Source organism: Sinohyriopsis cumingii, chromosome 3 (genome assembly GCF_028554795.1).
Source record: "Sinohyriopsis cumingii isolate HCF-2022 chromosome 3, ASM2855479v2, whole genome shotgun sequence".
NCBI classification, from domain to species: Eukaryota; Metazoa; Mollusca; class Bivalvia; order Unionida; family Unionidae; genus Sinohyriopsis; species Sinohyriopsis cumingii.
The window spans coordinates 29,172,146-29,194,583 of NC_142963.1; the positions used below are offsets into that span (position 1 = coordinate 29,172,146).

Genomic DNA, 22,438 nt, shown 5'->3' on the forward strand with positions numbered 1-22,438 from the left:
TCCAAGAACTGGACAACTTGTTTGAAAAGAACTTCAACAGTGTGTGATTGGCCATCCACTGACACATTACCAAGAAAATGAGTTGTAGAAACAAACATTGTTGGTTCAATGATTCTGGCATAAATGACCAGCTTCTTGGTATATTAAACATCTGTACTCTCATCAACTGAGATGCAAATGAATGGACTACATCGTACTTTCTGCATAAACTGTGATTCTATCACTGTTGCTATGCAATCCTGGAAAAAATAAAGCTCAATAATAAATCAAAGTATAAAAGTATTTTATTATCATTATTATTTTATTATTAATAAAGTATTTGAGAAATGTAAAACAAATATATTATTTTTTTAAAAACAAAGTAAAATGACCAAAATCAGATGCAAATTGTGCAAGAACATTAACCTAAGACCATGGAGTGTTGTCTAAGGATGTTGCCTTGTGATAATTCTGTCATTTCAAGAAATCCCATCAAGGTGATGAAGGAAGTGATTATGCCTGTCTGTATACAACAATTTTAAAAACAAACAAATGTTGGTATTATATATGTCATTGATGGGTCCCTACATATGCACAGCTATGATATAAACAGATCAGGGTCAATGTCATTTGCTGCAATGATCATTGGAGCAAATAATAATAACTTATTTACTAAAGTATTATATAAGTTTCAAGCAGTGGGATTTGTCTGACTACTGTCCTGTATCATGACGTCGACATCAACTCCTTACATACTCAGGAAATTATTCAAACAACAGTGACTGTATCATCATTTCAAACACATGAAAACTCGTTACAGTGATATTGAAATGTGACCTGTCTAGACAAAGAATTTCATTACAAAAGAAACAGGTACCAAAGAAAAACGTTATCCACTATTAAACGTTGACAGGAAGTTATGACTAGCTATCGAAAACAATTTCATTGGCCGATCACGATGCTAGGTGTTATTTTTAGTAACACTGATTCCTCAAGATATGCACTAATCGGAACCTAACTCATCATGTTTTGGTTGCTTGTTAGTATACACCATTTTTCCATCTGAAGTTCAACAGAAAAAATGTAAATAAAATAAAAGAACTTACACTGATATTGCTCTACAGAAGCCTTGACGAATATCTTGTATTCCCTCCTATTCTCATGTTGCCAACACCAACATCCAGAAAGTCAACAAAATCCAACAGTGAGCCATATTTTAGAGAAGCAATATTCTCCTTCGCCAAGTAATAAGCAACTGACATAGCATGAATAATTGATTCAGATTTCTTGCTGAGAGCTGCCATGCATGTAGTTTTAAGATTTTCACTTAATTTCAAATCCTGAATGGCCTGTTTGAGAGCTGGTAATTCAACATGTCTGCCAAGGGTTGATGTCCTGAAATTAGCATTTCCATGTGTGAAAGAAGATGGACCCTTAGTTTCATCGTCGCCATCTTTAAGCACATCATCACTTGCATTGTCCAATATGGGATTAGCCTGAGGAAGTGCTTGTTTGCTGTCATTGTGCCTATTGACAGAAACTTCTGCATCCAAACTATTATTAGAAGTGTTACTGCTAAAATAATGAAAATGTATCAGAGTTTTAACTGATTCAGCCATTTAACATGTAGTCCCACCAAGCCAGCCTCTGTATCAAACGTGCTCTTCTGACCTTTGTTATTAACCAATCAGAACTGACACATGACAAGAAATATGTGGCGTATTTATAACTATAAAAGTACAACATATTTGCCATGAGTGATAACCAGGAATTATACAGCAAAAAATAACGCATTCTTAACTCTAAAAAAAATGCACAATTCTTATTTTTTGCACGATTTTGTATAAAAATGACTAGCAAAAGCTAAGAACATTTATTTTGGTCTAAAGAAACTATGTTCTCTTTAGGAAATATAAGCAAATAAAAAAAAAACACCTTTAACCAAAACCTTAATGTAAATTTTATATGAAAGTGACCTTGGCCACAAGGTCAAAGGGAAAAGAATGCATTATCAGAGAATTAATCATCACAGCTTCAAAACAACTATGATAAGAATCTATCAAATGGTTTCGGCAATACATGGAAATAAACACTTTAACCAAATCCTTCACCTGTCAATAGTCACTGGAAATGCTATGCTACTACTGCTATGTATGCTCTACAAAACTGATGATGGAACTCACTCTGACTTGTTCCACAATTTTCCTGATCTGAGGTTCAAACCCCATATCCAGCATTCTGTCAGCTTCATCCAAAACTAGGTAGGTAGTTCTCTGTAGGTTTGTTTTTCCCGACTCAAGAAAATCTATTAATCGACCTGGTGTAGCAATACAGATCTCAGCACCTGGAATAGAAAATGTGGACATCATCTGCAAGCTGTCATAAAACCTGTTTTGCTTTCTCCTAAGGCAGACAAGAACTCTACAAGATGAAACTTTTTCTGCTTTTATGCATATAAACATGGGAAAACGAGGTAAAATTAAATTGAATATGAATCGTTCATAAACAAAACTTGAGATTAACTCCTTGTGAATGACTTTGCTATGCAATATCATCTTCCTGGTACTATGGTACTTCACTTAATGTTAAGTATTTAGGATTTTCCTTTTATTTGTCTGAATAAAAATAAAAATAGTTTTTGTTTCTTTTTTTGAGGGGGGGAGATTAATTGTAATTAACATGTAATACTGACCTGCTGTTATTGCATTGCTACATCTTTTTCTGGTGCTAGTCCCCATCCCAAGGACATAATTTAATCTTCAAATGAGTAACTGGAGTTCTCAAATGATAAACATTGGACATATACCTTAGCCCACTATCGACAATTGAAGGATTTTCCTTTTTGGACTCAAGATTGAGACTAAAGTATATTAAATGAGAGAGGAGGGAATGTCCAATAATAGCAGGTAAGTAGCACATAATTATCATACAGTCCTTCTTTGGGAGAAAGTATCTTAAAGACCATTGGATGGAACATTGACTGTCCCTTGATGCATAAGAAAATTTTATATAGCCATGTAAAAAAAATTCTGAAAGAATTACATGCAACTTCTAATAATTCGACTTAAAAATCACTTTCTGCCAAACAGAGACAGATTCATCAGAACAGTATGTGTGAGGATGTGTATCAACCAGTCATCGAAATACTGCACGATGGGGACCATAAAGAATTTTAAACAAGGTACTAATATACCCATCAATTTAGTGAAGGCTCAGAGAGCAGAAGCTAGAGAGAGAGAGAGAGAGAGAGAGAAAGACGAAAGATATCCTTTTCTAGAAAGTTGCATTTATTATTAATATTCTACTCTTCTATGACTTCAAATATACTGGCTCTCAAGCAAACATAATCATATTGTGAATAGTAATGTAAATTACACCCACACATTTAAAGTTACGAAATCAGCACTGACTGCAGTAAAAATGTAATATTCTCTAGTATCATGTTCATTTGTTTCAACATCGTGAATTTTTTAAAGTACATAGCTTTAAATTATCATATAATGACTAAATTTAAAGTAGACCTACTCAATAGGCTACAGGCACATTATTCCAGGACTAGAACAAATTGATTAAGGCATTTTTCAAAGAAATATTTCTTGAAGAATAGGATTACTGGAGGTTTATTTTACTGATAACAATCAAAACAAGAATATTTGTTTCCGAAGTATTTGAGAGCCAGAATTTTTGATGACCTCTAATTGGTTAAGTGATGGTAATGATGTTGATGATATAATAGTGGGATGAGGGGGGAGAGCAAACTGGAACAATATTTTCCTTCCCTTAATTCTGCAGATCCAAATCAAAGATAAAAACTGGTGCCTGTCCACTCACTGTCTTCACAATAAATATACTGATAGTGACATCTTTGATCTCTTCAATATCAAAACCATACTATACAGAAAACTGGTGTGTCGTGTATTATGTGCCTTATGCCTTACAGCTTTAAAACTCTAACTCTCTCTCATATAAAAGTATCAGCTTTAAACTCTTACTCTCCCTTATATTATAGTATCAGATCTGGTGATCACCGATTGTTGACAATAATAATTTTATCGAACTGGTAATTAAATAAAGTATAATGCAAGCTTTCCCCCACTGATACATACACTAAACTGCTTTGGTCACCAACATCATGAACATTTGGTTTTGATGTTTAATTATGCATTGCAGAAGCAAATGGCTTTTACTAATGTACAAAAGTTCTGCACAGCTTTTCGTGCGATTATTTATAGTAAAGAAATATATAAATCATTTTTCTGTGACAATCAAGGCAGGTTTCTGCCACACATGTCAGTGTTGGACATACATATCAGCAAAACTCTTCAAATGAAGACGAAAATAAGCATAAGAGGTAATCAGCGTTCCTTAAAGAAATGTAAAAAATACTAAAAACAAAACGATATAAATACTATCACTGATTATTATGCATAGTGTGCGCAAATGCTAATTTAGGATGCATCTCTTTGGCAGGCAGCTTCTAAGGGCCTTGTTAGACTTACTTTTTATAATTCATGAAAATAGGTTCCATAACATGGAGAAAACCAACTGCTTTTTAATGGTTAATTTTCTTTATTAAAAGCAATCCTGAGCAAGAATTATATATGTATATTGAGAAGAGACATGGACATCTTTTGACTATATGAAATTCATAGGAATCTGATTGGCGAGGTAAAATTGACCCTCAAATCTTGTCCTTTTTTTTCCATGACTAAATTCTTAAATCTTAATGACAAAAGGATGACAAGCTGGATCTTTACTTTGGAAATAATGATAATATTGATCAACATGACAAGAGGAATTGGATCCTTACAATGGAAATAATGATAATACTGATCAACATTATAAGAAAATTAACTATATAATCAGCTTTTTTTGTCAATATGATCTCTTCCTCCCTCTTACAGACATCCAATCCACCCACTTTAACATGACAAATTGAAAAGCAAATAAAGAGAGATTTTCAATATTGGCCTTTTTTCCCACAACTTCACCACTTTCAACAACAAAAGTCTTTTCCATGACCTTTTCATTACCTAAATGCCTACATTTCCCCCCCCCCCCCGGAATTTTCCATGACCGTGAAAACACCCAAGATAGACATCCTGGAGATCTATGGAGATCACCCAGATATCTGGCCTGATCACATTCCACACTGTGGCCAACATCTCCAGCATAAAATGCTCTTCCAGAAGAAACTTATTTAATGAGAAAAGACAAGAACTTTCGCACCAACCATATTTTAAACTAAGAAAATCTGGGAATTTAATTCCAGACTCGACTGTTTGTCACCCTCTTTCTACTGTGCCCTTTCTTAGAAAGGTATGCAGCCTTTTCGATAGTGATAGCAACAGAAAAGGTGGTACCAAATGGGCTTCTGGAAAAAGGTGGAGGGTCTCAAAGTGAAGCCAGTGATCATCCTTTACAGAGATAAGGACAGCTGTTTCATCCACAAGGTCAAACCAAACCTATTGGAAAAAAGGTCCATCTGGCACCTACTGGTGTGCTGAGAAGAGGAGAACTTTGCAGCAGAGAATACAACTTCCTGGGCTTCTTCCCGAGCAGGGTTCATACAGAATTCTGAATGATAAATTCAAAGACTTTTCCCAAACTTTTAAAGACCACAAACATAGATTTTCAAGACCTATTTTTGCTAACATTTTGTACACAAGTTACGTTGTATGAGAAAATAACGAATACAAAATACTACAATACTGTTTAATGATGAAATGAAACTGAACGAGTCATCAAAAGAAAGAAACCAGGAAAACTTGACTACAATTTAATCTAACAATCTTGGACAATTTTATCTGTGATTATGGAAAGAAAATAAAATGCTTGAGTTTATTTCAATTTTCAAAGACTTTTAAAGACCTTAGGGTCATCTGCTCAATTTTCACAAACTTTCAAGGCCTTGAAAATGTTACCTCATTTTTCACAAACTGTCAAAGACCTTCAAAGACCGTATAAACCCTGCCTGGACCACTCCAACAAAAAACGGGAAAAGATTTTTCATCTGGATAAGACAGTTATAGTGGAATCCTGCCTAAACATTTATGAATGGGAGACAAGCAATCTGATTAAAATCAGGTCTCCACTGCTTTATGTGAAGATCTGACTGTGACTGTTTATGGGTCATGTTCTGGTAACCTTCGAATTAGCCAATGGAAATGCAGCTTTCAACTATATTAGACTGAATCAATACATTTGGCACACACTGATGCTCTTTAGCCACTCTGCACAGTCTCCCAAGCAGATTGGATAATAAAATTAGAGATTATGGTAATGAAATACATCACCAGAATACGACCCCAAAACAGTCGCCATTAGATCTCCATGTAGGAAAGTGGAATTCTGATTTTAATCAGATTGGGGAGACAAAGACATTACATAATGAGGGCATTTCTTCATTAGTTTAGCAGCAGAGATGCTGCCATGAATTTTCTTAAGAAGAGGTCCCTTACACCTACCTCCAGAGGGGAGTAATCAGCAGGAACCCCTCTAGGACACACGGTACTAATTATACGGAAGAACTGTGAATCAGTCATAAATGGGTGAAGAAATAATAGAGTATTTACGGGTTTGGTGGTCCATAATTGGTTAATAATGAAAATTAAAATTTTAGTAAAAATATCTTTTGAGAGCTTATCCTATATGTAATTTAACAAAAAATATAGACAAATTTCTACTGATGCAATTTTAGCATTCTTACAGGCTTGACTCAGGAGTACTCAATAATGAAAGTAGCACCTGATTCATTTGGTGCAGAATCAATAACATGTGTTTCATGCACATGTATGTAAACAAAATGCCGCAGCTCATGTGGTGTTCTCCACACATAAGCTTCCACCAAGGTTAGATGTGCATGGAGAATTACAGGTCTCATCATCAGCACTCAGAAATTTTAAGTTATCGAATTTTGAATATGATGGTGTTTCCATATGTTTACTATTGGAGTTGAATTAGTACCGTGTGTCCTCTAGGACACAATTAAATCGGAATTCCTGGATAGTTTCTGCAAAAACCGCAGCAGATCTCAATCACACAGATGCATGTATTCAAACACAACCTTAGATAGCTTGAGTGAGATCACCAGCAAAATGGACCAAGATTTAGTTTGAAAAACTCATTTTTTGTCTGTTTGTTTATATATATAAAAAAAATGAAACAAAAAAAATACAGCGTAAATTGGGTACAACAAATTGCTGGAACACTAACTAATTTGACTGTCCATTCCCTCATCGTTTTGCTTTAGTATATTACAATCATATGTAATGTCATTTTAAGTATACTTTTCAGTATAACTTCCCAGAGTTTACCAATGCAAATGTAGTAATGTCAAGCTCGTATCATATGACTAGAAGCACATGATTTACACACATTGCCAAGTACAAACTTTTTGTAATTATAAAATGCTAATAAAACAGGGAAGTGACCTCAACATGTTACTTGATATTTTTTCATCATTGTCTATTACAATTCAGTATTATCCCAGTTATTATCAGTCAAAAGAAATGTATTGATATATGAACTGTATCATTATTTTGAGTCAATTTTAATTTTCTATGTAGATGTGATTGGGAAAACGGGGGAAAAAAAGGTAAGCGATGCAATGGTGCTATTGAAAAAGAATCAATTTTCCCAAAAACAATCAAAGAGAAACTGTGACAATGACTGGTCAGCAGAACTATATCAAATTAAAGGTAAAATGACACTCTATTCATTTTATTTCTGCAAATTTTATTGTAGTTCTTTCTCTGTCGGTCTGGGTGCACAAATCCTGCAATGGCACTGCACAATGAAACACTAGTGACAATCATAATGAAACACTAGTGACAATGTTCGAGTTCACCCAGACTAAAGTTCATGCAGAAAAATGAAAAGTGATACACACTCCTATGACACAGTATGGTGCAACTGTCTAAATATTATTCCGTATTTCTGAAAATTCACAATCAGATCTGTACATATTTAAAACCTGCAAAAGGTCGTATATTTACCTCTTTCCAAGTCTCTGATCTGTGGACCTTTAGGAGCACCTCCATACACACACACATTGCGGATTTGTGACGAATGTCCAAACAATGTTGCCACCTCCTGCACCTGTTGGGCCAACTCTCTGGTAGGAACCAAAACCAAACACTAAAAGGTAAAGAAAAGTTAAGTCCTTTTTATTTCAGTACTTGCTTAAATGCTGGAGATTAGTGGCAAGATAGCTAGATGCAATGTTTTATTTTGTTAATGTACATCTGATTAAAAACAAAGTATTACATGGGTTATTGCTTGAATATGTGAATGCAAACCAGAAACAATCCAACAGGAATTAACTGAATTTACTTCAAGTCTTATCGGTCATTAATTAATACAAATATATAGGCTGATATCAGCCGTATTTACATGACACAAATTAAAGAAGCAAAACTGCACATTATACATGGGACCATTGTCCGATGCTTTTAAGTCACTAAACACATTCCTAACTACAGTTTTGACCAATTAATCATAGCGACTTTACTATTTAACCTTAAAAGCAACAGGTCTCATCCCTGCCCCATAAGCAATTAAAAAAAAACAAAAATTGGTAGAAGATGGCATAGAAAACTAGTTATAATCTCTCAAGTTGTGTTGGTTCATTATGACTGATTTTTAAGCTTACAAGGACAACAACTATAGCTCCTTTTCTACCTGATAAAAAGAAGCAATCTTGAAAAATCTGATGTCATTATGTGTTTGTAAATAAAGTCATTTCACATTTAAACAAGAATCCTTCAAAGGAACTGATACTGTGCTACTCTCGGAATTTCCAAAATTCACATAAAAGCCAATTCCTCCTTTCAACTTTATTGTGCTGAAAATAACTCTGATATTCTTCAGCATCAACCATTTTTCAACTTAGCTGCAATGGCATATTGTACTTGGACTATGCTGACTTAGGCATCTTATTTTCATAATAATTGCCTTGACTGCCATACTGGATATCAGACTGGTACCATGTCCTATGACCAACCAGACATTATAAGAAGTCTTTCAGTTAAAGCACAATACTTAAATGACCAGCAACAAATAGCACCAATTTTCAAGAGGACTACAGTGGCTGCCATAGTGAAAGTCAGATTGGCATTACATTTACAACCAACCAGACATAATAACAAATCTAAGTGAAAACCAGATGCTATTATTACCAGTAGTGATAATATTTTCAGCACGAACACTAACAGTAACACCATATTTCAGAAGCACCACATTTATTCAGGACCAGCTAGACATCATGAGAAGTTGCTTTGCAAGTAAATACACTGTCAATGTGACCATCAATTCTAGAATAACATTAACAAGACGGACACCAGCCATATTGGATGTGCAAGCAGTAGTTTTCATTTCAAATCAAACAGATATCATTTACTGTGCATTTATGAGTAGTAGAAATAACAAAATCTTCAAGATGGCTGCAGTGGCTGCCATACTGGACATCAGATCAGCACCATTTTCATTTAAGACCAGGCAGACATCTTAAAAAATGTGGTGAAAAGCTCATATCAAAAAATCAATTCCCACTGGACACCTATGTAAAGACCATAAAATTCAAAATTCAAAAGCGTTTAATTTCTATATGCTTATGATCAAACCTACATTTTTCCAGAATTGTCTCAATCTTGATGAAAGCTCTGTAGAATAAGCCATATGAGCCATGTCATTTTTGGATCTACATGTCTGAAACTTGTTTTCAATTCTGCACCTAAAGAATCAGGTATTAACTTCAAGTAGCAAGTCTGCAAAGTCAAATCTTTAAAAAGACTTAAATTGTATAATAGAACAAGCCTCTTGCGGGTTCGGCCTATGTTGGTATGTGAGAAAGCTTGCCCGTAGCTTCTCGTGGGTCGGTGGTTCTTTTCGGGGTTTTCCCGGGTTCTTCCTCCACCATTAATGCTGGACGCCATGTATAGCCTATCTTGTGGTGAATAATGGCGTTAAACCCTACAACAACAACAACATTTAGTTTTGAAATGCCACTGATAGAGAGATTGACTGTCATGCGGTCTATTTTTGTCTATCCAGCATGTACATCTGACTCGCATATAACACCATTTTCAGGCTCAAAACCACTCACTGATATTACCATTAACAATTTCCCAGCTCCAATAATACAATATACTTTGTAACTTTAAACACTGTTTCTTGATCACTATCACCAGCCAGTATTTGCCAAAGAAACATAAAGAACCACATCAGGAATCAGACATTTTTGGTTTTCTAGGTAGCCAGAATTTTAAACATGTATTTGTAAATCATCCTTCATGGAAGGTTCACTCTACACCATGTTTATTCCAGGACACAATGTGCCAATCATATTTGGTTTAACAAACTCGCATCATGCCAGAAGAACCCAGATGTGTAAACAGTTGCCTACCCCAAAAAACTGATGTTGCGACAAGAATGGTTAAATAAAAATTGTATACTTTGTTGAGCACATTTTCATATGCAGGTCTTCCAACTAATTTGCACAAGTTCTCATGCATCACCATTCTCCAAGTGTGTGAATTCGTGCAAAGTTTATGCTATTCATACAATCACACCCCCTGACAGAATCTCTCTTTAAACAGGGGGTGTGATCGTAGTACTTAAGTACTACAAATCAATGACTTCAGCAGGAAGTTTCTCTGTTGCTTTGATAGTACTTCCTGTTTGTCATGCAGGGAATAAGCTACATTGATTCCTGATTGGAAATTATTATTAACTTGGACTGGAAAAAGCAATAACCACTAATGAGATTTCAATGTAAAATTTCACCGTGTGACACACTGGTAGTGTAGTTTTCAAATCAACCTAAGTAGACAAGATAAAATTCAACGTAGAAACTTTGCATAAAAGTGGTTATTAAATGATTAGTTAAGTACCTGACTATAAATGTGGAACATGTTTGGACTGTATCCTATGTGCTGAACATGCTGACAGGGTTAAGATAATTAGCATGGAATGGGGGGAGGGGCAGATTATGAACCAGGTCACTTTGTTTTCATCTGCAGATGGCAAGGGAGTATTCTCAATAGTCTTCTTGGATTTTACTATTTAAAAAATGAGTGTTGAGGACTGTATCAGTGTGTATTGTTACAACAAAAAGATCGATGCACCGTTTCACCTCCACAAAGATGGCTAAATTTTCAAGATGGCTGCCATTATAGCCATATTAAATGTCAGATCAGGACCATTTTCATTCAGAAACACCACCACAAAAGAACTTTGGTGAAAATGACTACTGTGATCATTATATCATAGAGTGATCTGTACCAATATCTCCTTTTGTTCAAAAGAAGTAAGGATAAGTGTTTCAAGATGGCCACTAGGACAGACATATTAGACACCAAATCAGCACCATCTTCATTTAGAACCACCTGGACAGCATATGCCTTTTGGCGAAAACCCAAGATACTAGATGTCATTTAATACAAACTAAAATATGGGATAAACGTGCATTTTAAAGTTTCACTGCAATATACCAAGAAGGAGTAGCAGTAACAAATTTGTGTTATGGGATGATGAAGGGGCAACAGTCCCTTCCATAAGATCTTCTGATTCTGACAGAAGAGCTAAACTTTAGACGAACTGGCAGAAATCATACCAGGATTCCTCCTATAACAGGTGTAAAAAAAAAAATCCTATCAAGAGGAAGACAATACAAACTTTTAAGGAATACAAGACTACTTATATGCAACAGCCTTGAAAGCATTAATTTGGACAGAAAATAAATTAGATTTCAGTAGTACTTACAATTGGTCCATCACCTCTCTCCAGGTAAGGTTGGTGATTGATATGGACAATGGCTGGCAAAATGAACTGTATAAAAGAAACAAACATCAATCAGAAATCTAAACTGAGAAATCTTTATACTCTTAAAAAAGGGTATTTTTCAGTAATATGCAACTGATGGGCTACACTTTGGGGCACAATGTAGCTTGCATAGCAAGAGGAATTATAAAACATGATCATACAGAGGTCTCAATAGGATTTTGAACTAGGAGTCCATGACTCCCATTTTGGTAAAATTAGGAGTCCCGTCAGCAAAAGTTGCAGTCCCCTCCAGGGGTCAAGCTAGACTTGAATTTTATAGAGAAGTGACTGCTCCTTTTGGGCTGAACAGGGAGAAGTGGACGTGAAACTATAAACGCAATGTGTGTGGGCGTGTGCGTTCTCTTATTTGAATTAAGCCCTCTATTTCTGATTATTCATATTTGCATTTAACTTTGGGTTAAAGCAATCCTTTACTTTCAAGTAGACAACTGTTTTGGCCCAATGACTTTAAAAGATAATAACAGAAACTACAGTGCAACAAATTTTAACTGAGTAACCAGATTATATTACTGTAAGTTCAAGTTAGTAAAAAATGTTTAATCAACTACGCTTAATCAATTTTTTAAACTTCTTTTATTTATTTATACTTTCCAAACGTTCACATTAATGGCACTTTCAAAGATTTCTAACATGTTTGAAACAACCCCTGTACCATGTACACGAGGGCAAATGCACACAGGTCTTCAGATCATACTGTTCGTCCTCATTTCTTCGTTGCAGATAAAACATTACCGTAACTATTCGCAAATAACACTAAAATGCATAAATTTATGGACATGTCCCCTTTAGAGTTGGTATATGAACTAAACCCTTCTTTCCTAAAGAATCAACACAGATGCGAGTGCATCTATTTTTAGAAGGAAAGGTTTTCGTAATGTAACCACTCACTTTAATATAGTTTTATTACAACCGTCCATTGACAGGACTACAAATTTATGGTTTATTTGTCTACGTACTTGTAATTTTAAGCAATGGTTAAATAGTATCTGCTTTGCTGCTTTTTTTTCTCACCGTATTTTCACAAATGCATGTCAATTCAGAAAACAACTTTGACCTTAAAACCACAGGAATTTGACGTTTTATCAATAAATTATGGCGAAATCTCTGACAACATAAAATCACCTTACCAGTAATATAAATAAATTGTTCATTTATATTACTGATAGGTGATTTCATGTTGTCAGAGATTTCGCCATATTTTATTGATAAAACTTCAGACTCCTGTAATAAAACGCATCTCGTGAATTCCACAACATACTACATAATATTTTCCCATATGTTTCTAACAATTTGCATTTTAAAGTTAAATCTTTAATAAAATAATACCTAGGCTTTGCTTTCAATGAATTGTATATTTTTCTAAATATATCTGCCCGATGATTTACAAAAACAGAAAATCTAATAAACTGGTACACCCCAGACTTGGCGCTGTCTGCCATTATTTCCCATTAGACCTACTGGTTCACTTAGTTTCAAACTAATTTTATGACGAAACAGTGTACAAGAGGCAGTTAATATTTCCAGATCACCGATTCTGATCATAAAACACAAACTGCTATTTACAAACTACTGTTAAAGTTTTGAAACACAAGTTTGTATGTTTTTATCATCAAATGATAGCATGCGAAAATTGGGCAGTGATAGTTGCTACCTTACTTGGGTAAGGGTTAATGGTCAATCAACTATCAAAACACATGCTTATGAATGGGCAAGAGTTTGTCAGCATAACTGATATCAAAACTAGGCCCAGCTACTGATGTTTTGATGAATACATTTCGCTACAGCACTAGAACTAACTGGGCTAAGGTGAGGGGGCATCTCAGAAAGTATGGTCAGTCAATGTACCTCCTTAAAAATAATCACAGGACGAAGTAGTTTTCGCTTTCCTAGCAGAAGAAGGCAAAGTTTACATTTTTTAGGCGATATAAATATTAGCCTGATACCTCACAAATCCAGCCCTACTAAAAGATGAAAATCGTCTTTTTGTATCTCATACAAAGCATAGTAACACTTGCCCATTACCTCCCCTTGCCACTGCAAATTGTCATTAGCTTTTTCATCTAAGCAATATAGTAGCAAAGATGCAAGCCTGGTGGGGTTTGTTGGGTCTTTAATGTGAATGGTTAAGTATTCATTGAGAAGCGCAATTTACTGAAAATTTTGCTTTGTCCTTTCAATACATTCCCCAATCACATTAGGTTAGAAGAATAAGTAATAAGAGGAGGGAATGCTTAGCATTTGACCTCTACCTCAGGTACCCTTCAAGAGAACGATGTCTGGATTCCACAATCACCTAATTACATAAGCAACACAGCCTAGGGTCACCTGATCTGTGACCCCTACACATAGTTAAGATAATCATTCATCTCCTTACCAAATTTCAATGGTAAATCCAGTGAAGGTGATAGGATGTGTTGATTGTTCTATCTTCTGGGCTTTTTCCCCCCCGAAGTTTCACTGGTTTTCAGTAAGGTGTAAAAAAAATATTATATACTGCTACTGTAAAGTTGAAAAAGGCATTTGAAAAGTTCAGTATTCAAAACATGCAGCAACGGTAAACATATGTTCAAGTTAAAAGTTTGTAAGTACATGTGGACCTTATTAACCTCAATTAGAGTTGCACAAACTTCAATTCGAAACCTTATACAGCTCAAAGGCTTGTTGCTATCTCTTGACATAGTTCTGAATCTTTTTTTAATTGCACATGACAATGGCAACCGTATCTCCTGCCACGAGACATCAAATCAACATGATAAATGTTGTCCCTTCCTGCATTCATTCACAAGAATCTGAATACTATTTTTTATTGTCCTGCACTGATTATTAACTTATTTGGGGCTTAATTTCCCTTTTTTTTTCTTCAACATGCATCAATTGCTGGATGCCAGATTTAAAAATTTTTATAATCAACAGTTTGTTCATGCAGATGCTTTGCATGAAAAAAATATGTGCAGTTTAAAGCATCTGAGGTACTTTTGTGAAGTTAATCAGGTTCACTGAATAACTCCACTAAATCTAATATGAAACCTGGATCCAAATCAAACACAGACAAGACATTTATCCAGATTTTACTGCAGCAATTTCTCTAGTGTTTTGCTTTGATTCAGGAAGTTCATATTTTAAGGGCAATTTTCATTAAGAATTGCAGCAAAATTGTACCAGCTGGCAGTTCTGGAGTGGTAGCCTTTGATTATAATTGGGAATAACTGTTTCTCTTTGAAGAACCAGAGGAAACAAAGTCGCCCAATTGAGGGATTAAGGCACCTAGAAAGACAATTTTATAAATATTGCACCAGTCCCTGAAAAAATGCCCCTGTCCTTCTTAGGCTTTCAGAGTGGAGGGCCTTTTGCTCTCGAGATCTATCCACAATCGAAGGTTTACATTGTTTGTCTCACAAGTCAATCTGGACAAGAGCCAAGCAGGAACAAAAAGATGGCTGGGATGGAACACCATGGCCATGGTTGCCTGAGAAGATTCAGGTTGGCCAGAATCTTCATGAGCAGATCTATCACAAGATCATCAATCAAAAGCTGGTCAACATTAAGTGTTTCGATCTGTAAAAACAGTGAAGTGGTCATTTCCCATTCTTTCAGCTGATTTTAATGTAGTATGGCCACTATTTCTTTAACGATAGCAGTTACTTTTGATCTGCCACAGTGAAAAGAGTCACTTAATATAATGTTAAAGGCCTCCGAAACATGGTAGACACATTCACACTAGACCCCCCAATGATGAAAAAACTCCAACAATGTTCTTTCAGCAATGGATTTTTCTTCAAGGTCAGAATGTCTTTTTCTTTAAATATGTCTACATACATCGAACATTCCTTCAGACTTTTTTGAAAATTCACAATTGCAGATCTTACATAAAGCAAATCTTCATTTTTTCCTGGCTTTATTCATACTCATCCATGTATTCTTTACGAAAACACTGTTTTTTCTATGTAGATTTTGAACAACTTTCATCAATAACCAATTGTCTTTTAGAAGCCACAACTGTATGATTTCTTGTTAAAAATTAAAATCAAAAGTCTGAAAACACCGACAATTTAAAAGAATCCATAGACGTAGACTAGTATATCAGGATTGCCTCAAAACATGATCACACTGGCTATTTAAACCAGCATGCATACACAGAGTTGTCAAATTCATGTTCACCATTCATTCCTAACATATTTTATGACATGGATATTTTTTATCTCTACTTTTGAGGATTTTCAATGCTAAATGTGTATTTGAGGAACACAGGCAAATTTAGGCATTTTGCAGAATGAATACACAAAACATGGGAGAGGAGGCATGTCTGCACTATCCAATGCAGTTCAAAGAAACTTTATTATTTTATCGATGTTTGTGAAGGCTTTTTGGGTCACATGCACTGACTCATCTTAGACCTGAAAACTTTCCAAGTCTAGCAAATGCCCCAATGCTATCTGGAAGTCTGGTAGGTACGATGTTAGCTTCAAGGGTGTTTTCTATGTTTTGGGGTTGTTTTAACTGGATGTAGTATCGAGATACACAGTACCTAATATTTCATATCTATAATAAAAGATGTCAGAAGTCTCTTACTGCTGCAGTTTTTCCTGATCCTGTTTGGGCTATCCCCACCATGTCTCTACCAGACAAGGCTGTTGGCCATCCAAAAGCTTGAATTGGTGTCGGCTCTGTCCACTGATGCTGCCTGATGACTTCATTCACATAATCTGTATAACAAGATAGGCAATGGTGGCAATTTAAAAAACTAAGCAACTCACCTTGAAAACCTTTTATTATTTCTTTGACAGATTGTTAATATCTTAAAGTATCTAATTATTGATATGGTCCTCATGAGAGAAGTGGAAAGTATAAAAGAAGGTAGTGAATAGAGGCGAAACTACACCTCTGCCACACATTGACAAGATTCATGATACACAGACTACAATACAATGCATTATCAATACATGTATCAAATTTAATGTCTCTTCATTTTTAGATGGTCTGTCAGTGGTGTGGTGCCATTTTTATGTGTTGACATATTTACTGTATATATTGTATGCAGATTACAGACAGCCCTAGAATGGTCTGTTCATATGCCATTTTCATCCTTGAAAGGAAATAAAAAGTAATCCCAGACAGACGAAATGTTAGGTGTTAGTGATTTTATTCAACCTTTTTGTCCATTTCAGACTGCTCCAATTGATACAGTGCAGGCTTCAACTTTGTCACCATGTCCTTTTTTTTGCAATGCATGAATGTTTATAAAACATCTCATGACCAATTTAATGTGTTCACTTAAATTTGGAAGTCAGTTTGGTGCTATCTTAAAACAGGTGATTTCCCTGTGTAAAAGAAATCTTATTGAGAAGCAGTCTGAGCGTGGAAGTGAAGATAACTAACAACAAAGTCCTTCCTATTGTACCTCCTATAGATGCAAAAACAACTGCCATGGCTAAAGACACTTATTTCTGCCAGTGAAAAAAACAATGTTGACAACACTCGTTAACCTTGTACGAACTATAGCCCTCAAATTCAATGCAAGTAGACAAAATCTGAAGGAACAGAGAAACTTCACATGATGTGGTTAAATGATGAGTAAAGAATGAAAATCAAACATGGGGAACGAATCTGGAGTTTATTCTTTATGCTGATATATGTCATCAGTGGCTGAGTGGGTGGGGATAATCTGCATGGAATTGGTGGAGTTGGGATGTTGGGGCATTTTTCAAACCACACCACTTTGAGTTTGTTAATTTGTAGAAGAGTAGGTGTTGTCCATTGTTTTTCTTCCTTACTGATAGAAATGAATACATGCTCATGCTACAAATATTTCAACTGAATTCTCAATTTAAAAAATAAAAAAGGCAAACGACATACTATTTACAACTGCTGAAGATCAATGTAACTTAAAAAGGGTAAGTATCATTTGGTATCAATTCTTCACCTCTTGTATCAATATGGATATCAGTATGCAAAAAGTATTGATACATCTATATAACAATCATTTCAACCATGTTGGTAAATGATCAATGTTCAATATTGTTACCATATTCATAGAAGACAATGCTTTTTATCATTTAGCATCTCAATAACATGATCTTAATTATCAAGTCTAATTAAAACTGGGTCAAATAAATCATCTTCCTAGAGGTAAGTAGTCCATTGAGTCAGAGGCAACACCACCTAATTAATATCACTCTTGTGTCACACTAAATTCACTGGATATTGTATTGGTATCCAATCATACAGAAGTTCTCATTAACCATGATCATAATTATATTCATCCAACAGTTTGATGATTTAAGTCTATATATATATATATATATATATATATATATATATATATATATATATATATATATATATATATATAAAGTTTAATCAAAATAGGATATGAACTGAATTCTTGAGAGTGGCAACAAGTCAACCAATCAGATGCAAGATCACCTCATTAATATCAATGGATCTTGCTCATTAATAACTAAGATCTGTATCACACAAGTCCATATACAAATTTGATCAAAATCAGAAATGTGGCTTATAGCCAGCAAAGCTCAGCAACAAGATCACTTTATTAATAAGCTTTGATATCGCTATGCTTGAAAGGGCAATTCCCTTACAAAAACATCCAGTAGAACTAACAAGTCTTTTTATGGGACACACTCTACCAGGCGTAAAGAATTTATAGGAATTCAAAAGACCATTTCTTCCTTTTAGCTGACAAACCACTTCTGATCATCTTTAGCAGTAACAAGATTTTCAAATTATCTGCTATGGTGGACATGTTGGATGTCAGATTAGCACAATTTTCATTTAGCACAACATAGACATCATTTGAAATCTTTCGGCCAAAATCCCATGTCATAATGATCATCCATTTAGGGGAAGTAGTGACAAGATGATTCTCACTACCGATGTCATGGCAACTATATTGGATGGACAACTGGCACAATCTTCATTTATGACTTAATAGGTATCACAAGATGTCTACTTGTGGAAACCACATATTCAAATAGCTATCCATTTGGCAGTAGAAATATAAATACTTTAAAGATACCCAAAATGGTACCTTAATGATGGTTAATCAATTTCATTTAGGACAAAGCTGACACCACAAGAAATCTCATGAAAACCACAGATAAAAATGACTTTCCCTTTATGAGTGGATAAAACAAAATTTTCAAAATGCCCACATATGGATGTCAGATCAGCCCCAATTTAACTTAAGATCAACAAAACATTATCAGAAGTCTTTAGTGAAAACATGATGATATGACATACCATTTAGGAGAAGTAGTGACAAGATTTTCCAGATGCCCATTGTGGCAGTCATATTAGATGTCAGATTGCACATGTTTATTAAAAACCAATTAGACAGGATAAAAAGCCTTTCGTTGAAAACCCCACAATCTCAACCTGAGATAATTGTTGGAAATTCTTTTCCATCTGACATGACAACAGCAGTCATATATCCCACTACGAGACATACTCAAATTGGCATGTGATGTCCAATAAGCGTAATTGTGTCCTTTCCAGCATTTTATTCACAAGAATCTGAATACTCCTTTTTATTCTTCTGTGTTGATTATTAACACTTTTCTATAAGCTTATTTTCCCTTTCGTCTTAAACATGCATCGCTTTCTAGACGCCATTTTAAAAAATTATATAATCAACAGTTTGATCTTGCAGATGCTTCACATGAACAAATAAGTGCAGTTTAAAGCGTCTGGGGTGCTGCTGTAAAGTTCACTAATTCTAAGATGAAGCCCGGATCCAAATAAAACATGGATGTACCAATTATCCAGATTTTTTGGCAATGATCGTTTTTCTATAGCTTTTGCTTGTATGCCATAAGTTTGTATTTTAAAGGTAATTTTTGTAAGACTTGCGGCAAAATTGTAAGAGTTGGCAGGTCTGTGTTTTGGCCATAATTGACATCAGATCAATACCATTTTCATTCCAGAGCAACAATACATCGGAGTCTTCGGGTAAAAAAAAACCAAAGAAGTATTACATTTCATTCAGGAAGGGTAGAAATTACACAATTTTAAGCTGGCCACTGTGACAGCCATATTGGGAATCAATTTGGTACCAAGACCAACTAGAAGTCTTCTTGTGAGAACTCCATAGCTGTTGTAAGTTTCATGGCAATCCTCCAAGTAGTTCAAGAGAAGTAGTGATAAAAAACTTGTGGTAACATGCACATAGATGACAAGACAAAAGACATCTCATAAGGTCTACTGCTCTATGACTAGAAGAATCAAAATACCATTTTCATTCATTATTGTGAAATAATTTTAAATTACCTGGGAAATTTGCTTCATTAAATTCCACAATAGGATTTGGTAAATTCCTTCCATTCACTGTCACCTGCTTCTCATGTTTATAGGCTGCAATATCTGCCTGTAAGTAGAAACAAGAAAATACCATTTATTAGCTATATGCTTAGATGGTTCAATAATTATTTACATTCATGGTCAATATATTGAAAATGTTTTAAGCCCTGAACTCCAGCTGAAGCTCAAAACTACAAAATCTGATGCCATAATTGGAAGGTATGTAGGTCATTTAAATACAACCTAGCCCAAGGGCCCAAGTAAAGCAAAAATCAAGAAATATTTATGATCTTAGCTTTATTCAAATTACAGTCAGAAACTATCGAAATGTAGTTTTAACGTTAAGAGTTTTATCAAGCTTTACCTTTCTGCAATGGAAATACTTGTCAATGCCAGATGCACCAAATCCCTGTTCTAGAGATTCATAGACCACATGCATTGACCCAGTCTCACCAATGTCATCAGCCAGTGCGCAATACCACATGCTCTTTCTTTTTTCCAGACATTAAAGTAATGAAGGACATCAGACTGGGGTGGGAAGGAGGTCACCCAATAGTGACAGGCAAGTATTATTTAATTAAAATTAAGTTTTACCACAAACACACTCACAAACTACACCTTTATGTCAGTTACTTGCCTGTCACTGTTTTCCTGAATTTGTCAGCAACAAAGGTGGCTGATTGACTTAAATAAGATCTAGAAAAATGACCTTGTAACCCTGCCACTCAAATGATGTTTATGCAGATTAGTCTGGGTTGCTGACTAGAGGGCAAAGAGAAAATAAATCTAGGCTCTGGTTTGCTAATGACAAAAGGTGACAGGGAGAAAGTTGTTTGTGATTGCCAAAATGCAACCTTCATATTATCGTCTAAAAACAAGTGACTAATATATGCCCAGGAAGTAATGATAGCCCGGACTTCACAGGATTCTATCTTTCTGTGAGAGACGCGTTTTCTTGATTGTGAGCAAAATCGATCTTGAGACAATGGATACTCAAATATCAAAAGAATTCTTTAACTCATCAGTCCCAGCACTGTAATCAGTATCCCTGCTGCTATGCCCCATATTTTTTACCTATTTGGAAAATTATGTAAACATGCAAATGCATTCACTCTTACCTTAATTTTTCTTCTTATATCCAATAAAAATCCACAAAATTTTCACCAATTATTCCAAATGAATTTGTCTACACAATGATGTATTTGTTTTCCTATTTGTACGTCTTTCACAACTTATTTATACACTACTTACAAAATTATGTGCAACATTTTTAGAAATATGCTGTTGTAGGGTTTAACGCCATTTTTCAGTACAAGATAGGCTATACATGGCGGCCAGTATTCATGGTGGAGGAAGAATCCAGGAAAACCCTGGAAAGAACCACCAACCCACGAGAAGCTATTGGCAAGCTTTCTCACATACCCACATTGGCCAAATCGGAGACTCAAACCCATGCAGACAGAGGTGAGATGGCAGTGATCCGTAACGGACAGCACTTTAGACCACTCGGGGCCCCTTAGAAATATATCAACCCTTAAACCAGGAAAATTTAATCTGTGATATGATTTGAAACATTTTGCACGTAAATTTACTTGGCATTGTTCATATCCAGTTGTTGGTTCAGATCGAACTTTGTTCAGTGAACACATTTTGCAGGTTTTTTTTCTTTGGCATGACCAATGGCCAATGTTGACCTTGCTGAAGCAAGGGTTGAACTTCTACTTCTCTTTTCCATTTATCTACAAATCCTCAGGGTGGCAACATTTTCATTCAAAACCAACTAGACACCACAATAAGTCTTTTAATTAAATCCCAATGTTGATATGACCATCCATTTAGGAGTAGTGACAAGATTTTCATTAAAAAACCTGAAAATTTTCCATGGCATGTGTAAAGTTCAGAATTGTACAATTAAATGAAAACAGGCACAACACTTTCAAAATAATCAAAACATGTAAGAAAAGATTAACTATAATTATCATTTATTAACTTGAATACTCTTTCATTGTTTTGACAAGTCACTTGTAAAGAACTGTTGAAATCCCTTCTTTCAGCTTGTATCACACTGTTTTCCGAATGGCCAGGGGCACCTGCTGTGAGGTGAAAGAAAATGTGTTTCCTATTGCACTGGTATTAAATTAAGGTATAGGTTTGTTTAAATGTTATATATATTATACTGATTAGTATATGTAAGGTACTAAGCAATTCAAGTACTGGGATAAACAAGCTCTATTAGATGCACATATCAATTTCGGCAAATTTTTTAATTTTTTTTTTTTTTACCCCAAGTGTAAAAGGTGCT

General features: G+C 35.0%; 1 protein-coding gene across 6 annotated transcripts in view; it reads right to left on the reverse strand.

The window, feature by feature from the left end:
• LOC149802607 (putative ATP-dependent RNA helicase DDX5) overlaps positions 1 to 22,438 on the reverse strand; it is a 59,221-nt gene that overhangs the window by 27,989 nt on the left and 8,794 nt on the right. For all 6 annotated transcript variants that reach the window (XM_089951903.1, XM_089951902.1, XM_089951901.1 and 3 more), the window contains exons 3-7: positions 20,107 to 20,203; positions 16,393 to 16,526; positions 11,743 to 11,808; positions 7,977 to 8,118; positions 2,163 to 2,323 (exon numbers count right to left, since the gene is read on the reverse strand). In XM_089951903.1, the coding sequence (XP_089808029.1) occupies positions 2,163 to 2,323; positions 7,977 to 8,118; positions 11,743 to 11,808; positions 16,393 to 16,526; positions 20,107 to 20,203 (600 nt within the window). The remainder of the gene's footprint in view (positions 1 to 2,162; positions 2,324 to 7,976; positions 8,119 to 11,742; positions 11,809 to 16,392; positions 16,527 to 20,106; positions 20,204 to 22,438) is intronic.